The sequence below is a fragment of the Gracilinanus agilis genome, chromosome 5 (assembly GCF_016433145.1).
Source record: "Gracilinanus agilis isolate LMUSP501 chromosome 5, AgileGrace, whole genome shotgun sequence".
Lineage (NCBI taxonomy): Eukaryota > Metazoa > Chordata > Mammalia > Didelphimorphia > Didelphidae > Gracilinanus > Gracilinanus agilis.
In genome coordinates, this window is record NC_058134.1 from 306194655 (window position 1) to 306209038 (window position 14384).

General features: G+C 41.8%; 1 protein-coding gene across 1 annotated transcript in view; it reads left to right on the forward strand.

Moving 5' to 3' along the window:
• Positions 1–14384, forward strand: part of PPP6R2 (protein phosphatase 6 regulatory subunit 2) — a 129855-nt gene that overhangs the window by 68997 nt on the left and 46474 nt on the right. Inside the window, exons 4-5 of the mRNA XM_044678586.1 lie at positions 1222–1408; positions 3106–3243. Of these exons, the coding sequence (XP_044534521.1) occupies positions 1222–1408; positions 3106–3243 (325 nt within the window). The remainder of the gene's footprint in view (positions 1–1221; positions 1409–3105; positions 3244–14384) is intronic.

Sequence of the window (14384 nt, forward strand, 5' to 3'; positions counted from 1 at the left end):
TTTCTTTAAATAAATAAAATTAAGTTTGAACACATTAAGAGCCTGCTATGTGTGGGGAAGGTGTTAGATGGTGGGGATGCTAGAAAGAAAAAGAAAAGTAACAGGCCTTTCCCTTAAAGACATTACATTCTCTTGGGAGGTGGGGCAGAGACCCAGATAAATATATGCAGAGTGATTGTAAGAGAGACAGATACTGAGAAAGAGACCTAGACAGAGATGGATAAAGAAAGCTGGGAGGGGGGGAGGAGTGTGAGATTAGAAAGACTTCATGTAGATGGAGTCCTGCTTTGAAGGGAGCTAGGGTTTCTATAAGCAAAGGTGCAGAGGGGAATATTTCAGATGTAGAAGATCACTTGGGCAAAGGTGGGGAAGTGGGAGATTGAATGTTGTGTATATGGAACAGTTCTCAGTCCAGTCTTAATATAAAATAAATAAGACTGTGAAGGGAGGTGGGTGCCATATTGTGAAGAACTATAAATACTCAGCTGGGGAGTCTACATTTTATCCTTAAAGTAAGAGGCAGCCAGTGAATAAATTTCTAGGAGAGGAGGGTGACATGGTCAGATCTGCATTTTAGAAATATCCACTTGGAACTGAATGGAGTCTGGATTGGAGAGGGGAGAATGCAGAACTAGAGAGGCGAATTAGGAGATTGTTTCAGTAATCCAGATGTGGCGATCAGGCTAAGACTAGGGAAGAGTCTGGATGAGGAGAGAGAAAGGGACAGATCCCAGAGGTGTGCTGGAGGTTACATTGGAAATATTTGGAGACTTATAGTATGTATGGAGTAAGGGAAAAGGAGAAGACCTAGATCAAATTCAAGATAGAAAATAAATAGGATGTGTGGCACAGTGAGTGGATAGCACAAAATAAGCCACCTTGGAAAGTGAATGGAGAGAGCAAGGGAAAAATGGCAAGAGGCAAGACCAGAGGCCAAGGGGAGGGAAACAGAGAAGAGGAGAGGATAACACTGAATGAAAGGGGAAACATAAATGCTGATGGAGGCTTATTGTCAAGGAGGGATGACTCTTTGAAGAGGAAGAACAGAGAGCCCCCAGGAAGTGAGGCTATCCTTGGCCAGAGAAGAATAGCAATTGCATTCCCTTAATATATTGTTGTTCTACTATGGATTGATTGGCTTCTTAAGGAGCAGCTTATTTTAAATAGCTCTCTGAATTAGGTGGGGGTAATGTAATCTTACCGTCATTGCTGTGCTTTCAGATACCCCAACACAGCCTGTGAACTCCTGACCTCTGATGTGCCACAGATCAATGATAAACTGGGAGGAGATGAAACTTTGCTGAACATCCTTTATGACTTCTTGGACCATGAGCCACCTCTCAACCCTTTACTGGCCAGCTTTTTCAGCAAGACTATTGGCAATCTCATTGCAAGGAAAACCGAACAGGTAAATCAGTACACTTGGGGGTCAAGTCGCCTGCTTCTGGCTGGGGTGAATGTTTCTTGTTCATTAACAAAGTATAGCCACTGCCTAGAAATCAGACAGGGGCAGCCCAAGCCTGCTGCTCAATGCATGATAGCAGCAGACAGGTGTCCTCACTTTCCCTGAGGCGCTGCAGACTGGACTGAAGTGCTTTATACTCTTTCGAACTCCAGGATAGACCCTGTTCTGAGGTTTTGACTGAGTTTGCCAGGCCTGAGAGTTAGGAATGCTCTTCAGTGAGGGGAGAGCTCTAGAAAACCAGCAACAAAAAGGTCTTCTTTGCAATGTTGCAGTAGCTCATCAGTACTTTGGAGGCCTAAGTTCTTGGCCACCCTTAAAGTGGGCATCAAACCCAAACAGGAATGGGGAACAGTAAGCCATACATAAAGATCCCTTAGGCCTTATGCTATCTTAGAAAACCACATATCTATGTATTTCCTTTTTTATTAATTTTGTTATTCAGTCATTTTTCAGTCTGACTCTTTATAACCCCATTTGGGGTTTTCTTGGCAGAGATACTGGAGTGGTATACCATTTCCTTCTCCAGCTCATTTTACAGATGAGAAAACTAAGGCAAACAGAGTTAAGTGACTTTTCCAGGGTCCCACGGCTACTGTCTGAAGCCAGATTTAAACTCAGGGAGATGAGTCTTTCTGATTCCAGGTCTGGCCCTGTATTCGCTGCGCCGCCTAGCTGTCCCTTTTATTAATATACTAACACATTAAAATCAAATAGGAATGACATTTTTATCTGACTCTAGTTGTTCTTGAGTATTGTGGGTTACATGGTGTACATTACTGTGTTACAAGACTGTCGTTTCCACTGTCTGGATTCTTCTTTTCCAAGATGTCAGCCCTGCTTCTCATTCTCTATCCTGCTGTTTGTTTGTAGCTCCTCTGCTCTCCCTTTTTCAAAATCTCTTTTCAACCCTTTGTTGACAATCCACTTCTCCATTCTATCTCTGCTGACTCTTTTTTCTAAATTCACTGGGTACCTCCCCAGGAGACCTTCAGACCCTGTCCAGAACTTTTGTACTTTAATGTGTGTATTTGTTTGTTTTTATCTGTAGTTTAGTCATATACTTAAAAACCCTTCTAAAAGACTTATTTCCTTCAGAAGAACTGTAGTTTTCTTGATAAGAGTATTTTATTCCCAACATTGATTTATCCCTTCCTTGCCTTTGGTCAAAAGGTCAAACAAAGCCCTTCCTTGGTGACTATTCTCATGGTACTAAGCTGTACCATGCCCTGTAGTATCAATGAGGGCTGGTCATCATTGGACCACAGACAGAGTACAGCTGAGCCTTTGGGCTAGTTCAGGTTAGCTCTGGGTTGGCCTGAATTTCCACTCTGACCATGGGCCACCATGCTAGGATGATGTCTCTGGGGACAGTGCTTATGTCCAAAGTATGGAAGATTCAGAATGACTTCCTGCAGCTCTGTTCACCCACACACTTGGGGGCAGAGGAGTCTTTTCCCTTGCCCACTTCTGTCTCTTGGTATCAGCTCCAGTCCATGTCAGCTCACTTGCACATCAGATATTCTCTATCCCTTTGCCTTCATAAAGCCCAGGCTTTTTTGAAGGTCTTTGCCCAAGATTTTAGGGAGATTTCCTGTGGCTCACTTTGCTGTTGTTTTTCATGAGAGATTTCTTTGTTTTAGGTGATCACGTTTCTGAAAAAGAAAGACCAGTTCATTAGCCTGGTACTGAAGCATATAGACACATCTGCCATGATGGATCTGCTGCTTCGCTTGATCAGCTGTGTGGAGCCTGCAGCTCTTCGGCAGGAAGTCTTAAATGTGAGTGGAAGCCTTCGATCCTTCCTCCTAGGAGAAGCAGGAAAGTGAACCAGCCCATCCAGAGGAGATTGGAGTGCTAGAATCAGTCACTAATCAACTCCCCGATCTTCTGGGTCACCAGGACAGAGAGGCAGCACTTACTTTGTAGTTGCATTGGAAATTGCCATCATCTTGAGTGTTCCCAGGCTCTATCACAGTGGCCCAGGGTAGCAGAGGGAAGGAGCAGTGCTGCCATCCATCCCTCCAGCAACAGAGAATCACTGTATCCCTCCCCTAGCTGTCAGAGCCCCTGTCCCCATCATTGTGCTGGATGAGAGTCCATGACCCTGTCAGGCTACTGCTGGTGGGGAAGCTCCTGATCTCTGTATCTTCTGAGGGGTTGTGGAGACTATCCTGAGAAAGAGCCAACTTTTGGGAAATTATTCTGTTAAAGAAAAGAATAAGACTTTGTGTCTATTGTTTTTAGAATGGTACATTGGTCTTTTCCTGGAAAAAGTTCCTCCTCAATCTAGTCTCACCAGTCTTTCTTGTTTTATTTCATATTATTCCCCTTCATGTTTCTTCCTTCTCTTCTGGTAACTTTAAAATTTCCATTCTCTCTTGTGTACTCTTGTGATAACTCTTATCAGTAGTCCTGCTTAATTTCTTCCAGAGTGTTATTTACCAATTTAAGTATGTCAGCATATTTCACGTTTTTTCTTATCTGCATTGGATCAGTTATATACATTTTCCCACTGGCATTATAGATTTTTTTCTATCAGCATTATATCCTTTCTTTTAAAAAAAATTCTGGAATCTCAGTGATACTGAGATGGTAGTGCCTTGATTTAGCCTCCTGCCTGGTTTCTGAGCTAGAATTACTGTAAGCAGATTGCACTGTACAAATAGAACCCGTAGTACTCTGACATGGAAGAACTGAAGATGTAAGTCTCTAAAATACTTTATAAATTCCAACATTATATGGTATAAGACTGATTTTTATCTTTATAGAAAACCTTGCCTTTTTTCTTAGAATCATTAAGTATCAATTCTAATGCAGAAGAGCAGTATATGGGCTAGGCCAGGGGTCGGCAACGTATGGCTCTTTCTGCAGGAGCCATAAAGTCAATTTTTTTTCAGGCGCTGTTACAGGAGCACGCACTATGAGCACTGTACAGCTCTCAATCCACTGAACTACCCCGCTGCCCCCAATGGATTATTTGTGGCGTTTATGGCTCTCACGGCCAAAAAGGTTGCTGACCCCTGGACTAGGCAATTGGGGTTAAGTGACTTGCCCATGGTCACAAAGCTAGGAAGTACCTGAAATTAAATTTGAACCTAGGATCTCCTATCTCCAGGCCTGGCTCTATCCACTGAATCATCTAGCTGCTCCAGTAATACTCTCTAATCACTAACATAGTTTTGAATTTTGGGGGAAAAAAAAAAGCAGAGAAAACAAATTTTAAACACTAGAAACTAATAAAATGAGCTCATAACGTGGGCAGAAGAAATCTACAAAGTTGTCAGAGAGAACATTTAAACTGATAATTGCAAAAATATAAAATGACAACATTAACAAAACAGGAAGTGATGTCAAATGTTTGGAGAAATTAGATGGACCAATAATAAGCTGCCTAGAACATAGTACCAGGATGTGACTGCTTTTTGTAAAAAAAAATTGCTAATTTTATAAAAGTAATTGGTCAAATATCTATATTTATTTCTAAATATTGAAAAATTAGTCAATAGTCAGGGGACAACATTTATTAAACACTGTGCCAAGTAATGGAGATAGAAAGACAGGCCAAAAAAAAAAAAAAAAAAAGGTTCTCTCAGTAACTTAAATTGAAATCGAGAGACAAGTAGTGTGAACCATGTTCTCTCTAGAGTGGCCAGAAGGCACTCTCAGAGGAGAGGAGGACTGGGAAAGGTGGCCTGCAGAAGGTGAAATTTGAGCTGAAAACTAATGGAAGTCCAGAGCCTCAGGAGGCAAACCATTCCAGGTATGCAGGGTAGGCAGTTCAGGCTCAAGGGCACACTCAAGATTGGGAAACCGTGGCCCCAAACAAATGACAGAATGATGTTCAAATTACTCACTACTCGGAGCAGATCAGGACAGTCTCATAACAGCTTCAATTGGCACAAAATCACAAGAACTTAAAACTGTTGTTTTTATTAGTTTTGAGGAAAGAGGTTTAATAGTCTGTCATTTGTAGGACCATAACGGGTCTAAATTTCCTAAAAAGCAAGCAGTCTCACAAAATTCAATTAGATTTGAAAAACTGATGATACTTTGCAACTCAGTGTTTATATTACTGGGCCACATCCTACTGACATACTTAGAGTTGCTTCCTTTGAAATATCAAAACAAAATAAAATAGTAAATGTAAAGCTCCCTGGGAATCATGTATATATTTGGAAAATATGCTATTGTTCTAGATTTCCTTCCCTTTCACAACCAAATTTCTAGAGAAAAGTGGTCTCCATTTGCTGCCCTACTTCAGTCTTTTGTATTCTGGCTTCTGACTTCATCACTGCTGAAGCCACTCTCTTCAGAGTTACCAAAGAGCCAAGTGACCAGTTTTCTATTGAATTCTAGCTGCTTCCTGACTTCTCCTTCTTAATCTGTCTTGACTACACTCATATTCATGCTAGATACATGTCAAGTGGGGGGCAGCATTCTTTTAAAAAACATGACTTCTGGCTTTTCCTTTGTAAGCTGTCAAATGTTTTCACTCTTCTCCACCCCTCTTCTGCATTTATTACTATATTGGCTATTCTCTCTTCTTTGGGTTTTTGTAATACCTTTCTTCCTGGTACTCCTCACTGTCTTGACTGCTCCTTCTCAGACTTATTTCCCAGTTCATCATCCATATCAAGCCTTTCTGCTGCAGGCATTCCTGAAGGCTCCATCCTGGTCCCCCTTCTTCTTTTGGGGACCTTATCAGGTTCTATGGGTATAATTATATAGCCTCTATTCAGAGGCATCTCAGATCTATATATTAAGCCCCAACCTGTCCCCTGAACATCAAACTTATATCATAACCAACTGGTGACGTTTCAAACTGGATAGCCCAGAGACAGCTCACGCTCAGTATCAACCAAAATGGAAATGATTCTCATTCCTGTCTGACCTAGTCCCTATCTAAACTTCCCTATCTCTGTTAAGGTATTACCATTTGTCCAGTCCCCCAGATTCATAGCCTTGGCATGATCTTCCATTCTTCCCTCTGCATCACTTCATATATCTAGAAAGTTTGCTATTTATCCCATTACAGTAATTCTCCAGTCTGACTCCAGCCCACATCACCCCACTCAGTCTCACCCCTCCGTTCAGGACATCTCTTGGGGTCTAGAGTTTCTACCAAGAGAGTTCTATTGGTTTTATCATTCATTTATTATAAATCATATTATATAAGTATTGCATGTTCCAAATATCTAGGGCTCAAGATATGAAAGGTGCCAGAAGCTTGGAGTTTCCTCAGAAGCCTGCCTGTTAACAAATGCTTTCTGCAAGAAGAGAATCCAGAGGCGTTGAATGTAATGAGCACAGAGGATGCCACTTTTTTTTAGAAAATGACATTAATCCTATTTTACCATACAGGAAATGACTGGTTTGTAGTCAGCTGTCCATGTGCAGTGAGATCAGCCACTGGTTAGGGCAGTGGTCAGAGATGATACTCAAACAATAGGAAGACTAAAGAAGATAACAGAAGATAGCTATAGCAGCTCCCACGCAATCTGCTTCAGTTAGCCATTGAATCTAAGACATGAGAAGTGGACATAAGTAAAGATGATGATTCTATCACAGTTGCTTAGAGATTTTTACAAAAGGCAAAACAGTCACCAAAACAAGGAGACCAAGAAAATTCTTCAGCCAGGAAATATTTAATCTCCTTGTTAAGTAGAAAGAGCTGGTTTACAATACATGCTTATTGCCTTCCTTTTAATTTCCCCTGTTTTTTTCTTCCAGTTTAAAAAAAAAAAAAAAAGGAAACCACAAGTGGTATTGTAAACATTTTTCTGCTGGGGGACCACTTCTCTGTGCTTTAAATTATCAAGCAGTTGATCCCGAGTCATAATGGGAAAGGACTTCTTTGATTTCTGTTATGGTCCAACATATTCTCATTAATGGGTTCTTTGTCTGAGAAAGGGGTCTTTCTGAGTATTGGCCACATAGGGGTCACTAAACGAGTGCCATAGGGAGAGTTGGGCTAGCATGGTACCCCATTACCAAGTTAACTCATGGGAGGAAATCTATAAGGGATAGGGGAAGGTAGAAAGGATACAGCAGAAACCACTTGGGTGAAGTTCAGCAAGGTCAAAGGAGGGGCATTTTAAGTGAGGTGTGCTCCAGAGAGCCCAGAGAAAAAGAGAAGATAGATGAAGAAGCTCAGTGAATTGGACAGGCATTCCTTAAGCTCTCTCTCTCTCTCATGCCCCAGCCACTGAACTAAGTACAGAGAAAGGCAAAGACAGGCCTTGTCCTTAAGGAGTTTAAAGTCTTATATGAGAGACATATGGAGTTGAATGAGCAAACAACAAAGTATCAAAAAAGTGATATAGTGGATAAGTTGGAGAGAAGCACCTAGTCAACATTGAGGGGAACTGGGGAAAGCTTCTGGCTGAAGGGGAGATTTGACCTGGAACTAGAAGGAAATCAAGGAAGCCAGGAGAAAGAGATGAGGAGGGAGCACAGCCTGGAAGAGTGCCCAGTCAGGAAATGTTGTTTGCAGGGGAAAGCAAGGAGGCCCATGTTACTACAGCAAGGAGAGTAAGGTGAAAGAAGACCAGAAAGGGGAGGTGGAAAGGTCTTTGAATGCCAAACAGAGCTTCATATTTGAGTCTAGAGGCAATAGAGAGCTCCTGGAGCTTACTGAATAGGAGGTGATATGGTCAGATCTTGGCTTTGGGGAGATCACTTTGATAGCTGAGTGGAAGGTGGACTGAAGTCAGACAGACCAACCAATAAGCTTTAAAATTGATCCAGGCCTGAGATGATGAGGACCTGCTTGCACCAGGGTGAGGACAGTGCCAGAGGAGAAGAAAGGGAACTGTAGAGCATATTCTGAAAGCAGAATAGATTGATCTTGGCAACTGATTGGAAAGTGATCACAACCATTAATATTACTATCCACCTAGTAACCTCAAAGGTTGCTAAACCATAAGCCTTTGTTTCATTGTCTTCTAGGGAGAGGGAAAAAGGCCATGAAGGAGAGCTCTCTAGTCCCTGTCCCTTGGACTTATTTTAATCTTGTCCTTCGTCTAGTGACTTGAGAAGCTGCTTCCAGGGATTGTGCTGCATAGAGCTGTGTCAGAGGGCAGATAGGTGGCATCACTGACAGGCAGGGGTAAACCAATGGGAGAGGGACACCTTTCATACAAGGGAAGAAGTGATCCTTGGAGTATAAATAGTCAAATGTGTACATACTTGTGTTTTAGCCACCCTAAAGCATTTCGAGGGAGATTTCGGTGCCCAGATCTTACATGGCATTCAGATGATTTAAAATTTCAGACTTGGGAGGGACTTTAGTGGCTATATAATTAATTTTACCTCAAAGAAAGAATAACAAAATTTTCTCTGTAGCACACTTGATGAGTGGCCATCCAGCCAGCCTTGTCTGCAGACCCCCAGTGAGAGGGGGACCCGGGACTCCTCTGGTGTCTATTCCCCTTCAGGATGGTTCAGAGAGTTAGAAATGTTTTCCCGACCATTGTACCTCCATTTGTCTCTTTGCCACTTCCTGTAATGGCTTGTGGTTTTGCCCTCTGAGGCCAGACAGAGCGAGGCTGATCATCTTCCTCCATAACAGCCCCTCAGACACTCAGATGACTAGTATGTGGTCGCTCTAAACCCCCAGCTTACAGTGCTCCAGTCCGAACTTCCTAGTTCCATGACATGAACTCAAAGCCTTATCAGTCTGACTGCTCTCACTTGGATATGTTGGAGCTAATCAGTGGCCTTCCAGGATGGCCATGTCCAGGACTGGACCTAGTATGGGGTGGTTCTAGGAAAAAGACAACCCAGTAGTGTATTGCTAGATCAAAGGACATGTATTCTTTTAAAGCCCTTTGAGCATAATCATGAGTTAATTTTTGAAACATGTAATAAACAGTCATAAATTTATTTTAACACTCAAACTTACACGATAGGATGGTGGACCAGGGCAAATGAGTCCCTAAATCTAATAACCTAGTTTCTCCACCCAAAATCCCACTCTAGGTCCTCACAGACTTTCTTCATGGAAGTTGAGGCTACTCTCGCTATTCTCTTTCACTCTACCTAAAGAAAATCTATCTACCTAATCCTTCTCGGCTGGTCCACTAATAAATCAAATACAGATCTTATAACATTTAGTGGAATGTATATTCTTTATATTGTTGTTGCATGTAATATACTTTCTCAATCTTCAGATCTCCTCTTCTCATGTTGCCTGATGGGCCTCTTGTATGTATGTAATGTTGCATGAAACTATATTTAGAAGTGTGCATGTGTTTAATGATGCATTTATCTTACAAATTTTATGTCCATTCCTCTGGTCCTCTTCTCTGGAAAATCCTTACTGTCTTCAACCGCAATGGAAGACTTTACATCTATCCCTTTTCACTTTTGTCTCAAGGCAGCACAGCACAGGGAGAACTGGATTCAAGTTGTGCCTCTGAGTGACCCTGGGTAGGTCACTACACCTCTGAACTGTAAGAAATTTGCAGAAAAGGTGTGACTCAGTTGGCATTGTTGATGTTAGCTGGTCAGCTAGAACTCACTACAGAGATTAAAAACAACAGGTCTGGTCAAAAACAAACTAGCAAACAGGTATCATTGGGTCAGTGTTCTAGATAGTAAAGACCTTTTTGGATCCTGACTCATTTATTCAGTAATCTCCTATTAAGGCTCGACTTTGTGTTAGGCACTGGGGGATACAGAGCCCAAACAAAACCAGCCACCCTCAAGGAACTTGCTTATGATTTTGGGGGAAATGGCATAAACCCAGAAGAATAAACACAAAATGTATATAGAGTAGAAACAAAATTATGGGGAGTGGTATGAGTTTTAGCAAAAGGAGAGATAGGAGGGTGCTTCTGAGCTAAGGAATATTGGTGGGCTGAGGAGGGCAGGCCACAAAGTAGGGGAGAGAGAATGATGTTGTCACTTAGTTGAGAGGGAGCCTGATGCCAGATTCTAAAGAGCTTTAAAAACCATGCAGAAGCATTCATAAATGGAAAGAGGGACCTCTGGAGTTTCTGGAACAGGGGAGGAGCATGGTAATACCTTTATGCTCATACGGTTATATGCTTTAGGGATACCATTTTGACACTTGTGTAGAAAGTGGATTAGAGAAGGGAGAAACTGGAAGCTCTTAACAGTATTATAGTCAAAAAAATGATAAGAATAGGAGCAGTTAGGTGGCTTAGTGGATTGAGAGCCAGGCTTAGGGAAGGGATATCTTGGGTTCAAATCGGCCTCAGACACTGCCTAGCTGTGTGCTGCTGGGCAAGTTACTTACCCACCATTGCCTAAACCTTACTGCTCTTCTGACTTGGAACCAATACACAGTATAGATTCTGAGATGGAAGGTAAGAATTAAAAAAAAATAGATGATGTAATTCTGACCAAGGGTAGTGACTGTGAGAAAGAAGAGGTTGTGGATAGCAGCAATTGGCAGCTGATTAGATAACAAAAAAATGAGGAAGGTGCAGAGTCAGGAATGATTCTGAGGTTGTGAACCTGGTTGGTTGGAAGGATAGTTGGGCCTCCTTGATAGGACTATGGGGATTTAGAGGAAGGGAGCATTTGAGGAGGAAAATAATGAATTCTGATTGGGATGTGTTGAGTTTGAGATGCCAGATGCCTCGGAAACATGAGTTAGAGATATAGAATAGGCAAGTTGGTATCACGGCCCTGGAGTTTGGGAAAGAGACTAGGTTTGGACAGCCAGAGTTGGAAGTCATTTGCAGCAAGATCCTGAAAGTATCCATGTGGAAGCTGAGAAAGAGTAAAGAGAGAAGAGTAGGTTCAGGACAAAGCCACATCTGTACATAATGACGAGACATGAATGACAATTATATTGCGGAGCCTGATCTGCTAGAGGAGAGAATGAAAACTAGAGAGTAGAGAATATCTTGGAGAGTGTTGGTGAAGTATTGGCATGTGTACCCAGCTGGCACTCTGTGAACTACTTCATTCCCCCTCTTTCCAGTGGCCAAGGACATTTTTTGCATGCTCCCCCTCTCCTCTGTCTAGCCCCCAAAACAAGCACTTACTCCACTCTCAGGTAATGGAAGGGAGGCTCACAGACAGCTTGAATTTGCCCTCTTGGAACTTGAACTCAAAAACCTTCACCAGTGCTGGTCTAGGAAGATCACCAGTGTCAAAGGCTGCCAAGAGGCCAAGAAGGATGATTGGGAAAAGGCCATCAGGTATGTCAGTTGAGACCTTGAAGACATTTATTGATGAGATTAGAAGCTAGATTGCAAGAGGTTAAGTAGAGAAGAGAAAGAAGAGACAGTGAGTGTGTATAACTTTTTAGAAGAGTGATTGTGAAGGGAAGAGAAAAATAAGATGATAGCTTGAGGGAATGGTAGGATCAAATGAAAAAATTTTAAATATAGAGAACTGGGCATATTTGTAAGCAGGAGGAAAGGAGCTAATAGGTAAAGATAGGTTGAAATAGAATGAATTATCAAATGAATAAGTGTTCATAGAAAGGGATTGGCCTTGGCAAGGGGAAGGGCTGCTACTTTTTCCTCAGAGACTGGGACAAAGGAAGAGAAAGTGAGGGGTGATGTTGAGGTGATCAAAAATATAGGATTAGAGATGAGGTGATTCTCAATGGGTGGCTTCAGATTCTTTCTCCCTACCCCCATGAAAGCATGAGGATAATTCCTCTGCAGAAATGACTCCAAGAGGCTTGTGAGAGAAGAAAAAGTTTGGAGCAGATGTTGTGTTGGGGACCAGTCAGTCAGCTAGCTTTAATAACTGCTCACTATGTATGGTATAAAAAAAAGACAAAAACAGCCCCTGATCTCAAGAAGTTTCCAGTCTATGGGGGAGACAGTAAATCTGTACAAAGGATACAGTTAGGATAAATTGAGAAGTGATCTCAGAGGGAAGATACTAAGATTAAGCCTGGCAGAAACTTTTTGTAGAAGGTGAGAAAGAAGCTAGGAACATTTTGAGAGGGAGATGAGGAGGAAGAACATTCCAGCCATGGGGGACAGCTAGTGAAAATGCCCCTTCAGGAGATGGAGTAGAATGTGTAAGGATTACAGAGTCCGTGGAGGAGAACAGTTGTCAGAGGACTAGAAAAGAGCCAGGTTATCATGAAGAGGTCCTTGAAACAATAGAGAGCCTCTGGAGTTTTATTGAATGGAAGTGAAGGGAGGGTGTTCGGTGTGACATAGAAGACCTACATTTTAGGAAGATCATTTTTGACATCTGAGTAGAGGATGAATTAGAGAGACCAATTGAACCCTATTGAAATAGTCCAGGTGGGAGGTAATGAAGGATGCTGGGGTGCTTATTGCAGTGTTGGAAGAGAGAAGGGGGTATATAGAAGAGATGCCCTGAAAGTAGAAAGGATAGAACTCAACCACTGATTGGTTATGGGAATGAGACAATGAGTCATTAAGGAAGCATAGATTATAAGCCTGGGGGACTGAGAAAATGAAAATTTGCAAGTAAAGACAAAGTCAGTTATGAACATGTTGTGTGTCTGCAAGTTGTCTAACTTGACATTTCTAAAAGACAGTTGGAGATGCTGGACTAACTGTTGGGAGAAAAGCTAGGTCTAGAGCAGTGATGGGCAAACTTTTTAAAGAGGGGACCAAAGGAAAGGAAATGCTCATCTGTCAGTCTGTTGCCTTAGAAGGCAACTCTTTCCAAGTTTCATTGTATTGTATCCTACTCATTGTATTCATCAGATTAGGAATAATGTTGCTCAGTGGTATAGAACATTTCAGGGGGCAGCATCTGGCCCACAGGCTGTAGTGTGCCCATCACTGGTCTAGACAAATTGACTTGAGAGCTGAGATGATCATTAATTAAAACCTGGGAGTTGATGAGATCATCAAGTGAAATATTATACAGGGAGAAGAGAAGAGGGTCCAAGACAGAGCCTTGGAGCAGGAGTCAATAGTAAAATAAAATAGAAATGATATGCATCACTAACAGTCCATTTGTGATTTATGTAGCATAAGTTTGTGGTGGCCCAAGTTAGCACAATTTAATGAGATTTCTTCCATTAGCATTCAGCAGCACATAAGTAAAAGTGGAGGAAGCAGATGGTAAGACTGGTCCAGTGTTAGTTTTGGAAAGAATGGACTTCTATAGAACAAGGGGAAAAAAGGACTCAAGGGTAGAAGTCAGTGTAAAATTGACCTTGTTAACTAAAAGGTGAAGATTTTGAAGTGAGGAAAATAAAACCAGAACAGGGGCAATAGTCTGGAAAAGCAGAAAGGTTTGATTGGAGGCATAAAGGATAGTGAGAGAAGGAAAGATAGAGGTTATGGAAAGATAAAGATATTTCAGATTAAAGAATTGTAGAAGTGGAACATTTGTATGGGAAGATATCAAGAATATGGCTATCCTTGGGTAGTAGTGGTGGGATGGTAGACCAAGGTTATTCTTCCACTCTTATTCACCGCCTGCCCTACTACTGACTCATTGTCTGGATGCGCTGTCCTGTATAAACAGTCTCTTTTTTTCTTGGAAAGTTGTAACTAAAGAATATACAATTCTCTCTATTTTTAGCTCTGAGCCCCCAGCCAGAGATAGCTCTGGCAAAACACTTCATTGTTAAATTTCTCTCTGTTTTCTCAGGGTTGTTCCCCCTTCACAGTTGTTTCCTCCAAACTATATTTCCAGTAAATACCCTCAGACTAGCAAACGTCTGTGGTTAACACCATTTATAAGGATAAAGTAAATGTTGAAATAAGAAAGGTAAATAGATTTTCCCTATGCCAAGGGGAAAAAGACTTCAGACTTCCATGCTACAGTCCAACAGGAGAAAGGGAACACAAAATTATTGCCTTGGGATCTCTAATCCTGTGGACTGTCAGGGACACAATATTTTTCCCAATATATCTTATGCCCAGTCAGCCCTTTCAGCCTCACTGCCAGAGGTCTGGCGCTCTTTTCTTAGGATGACTGCCTCTGCTTAGTT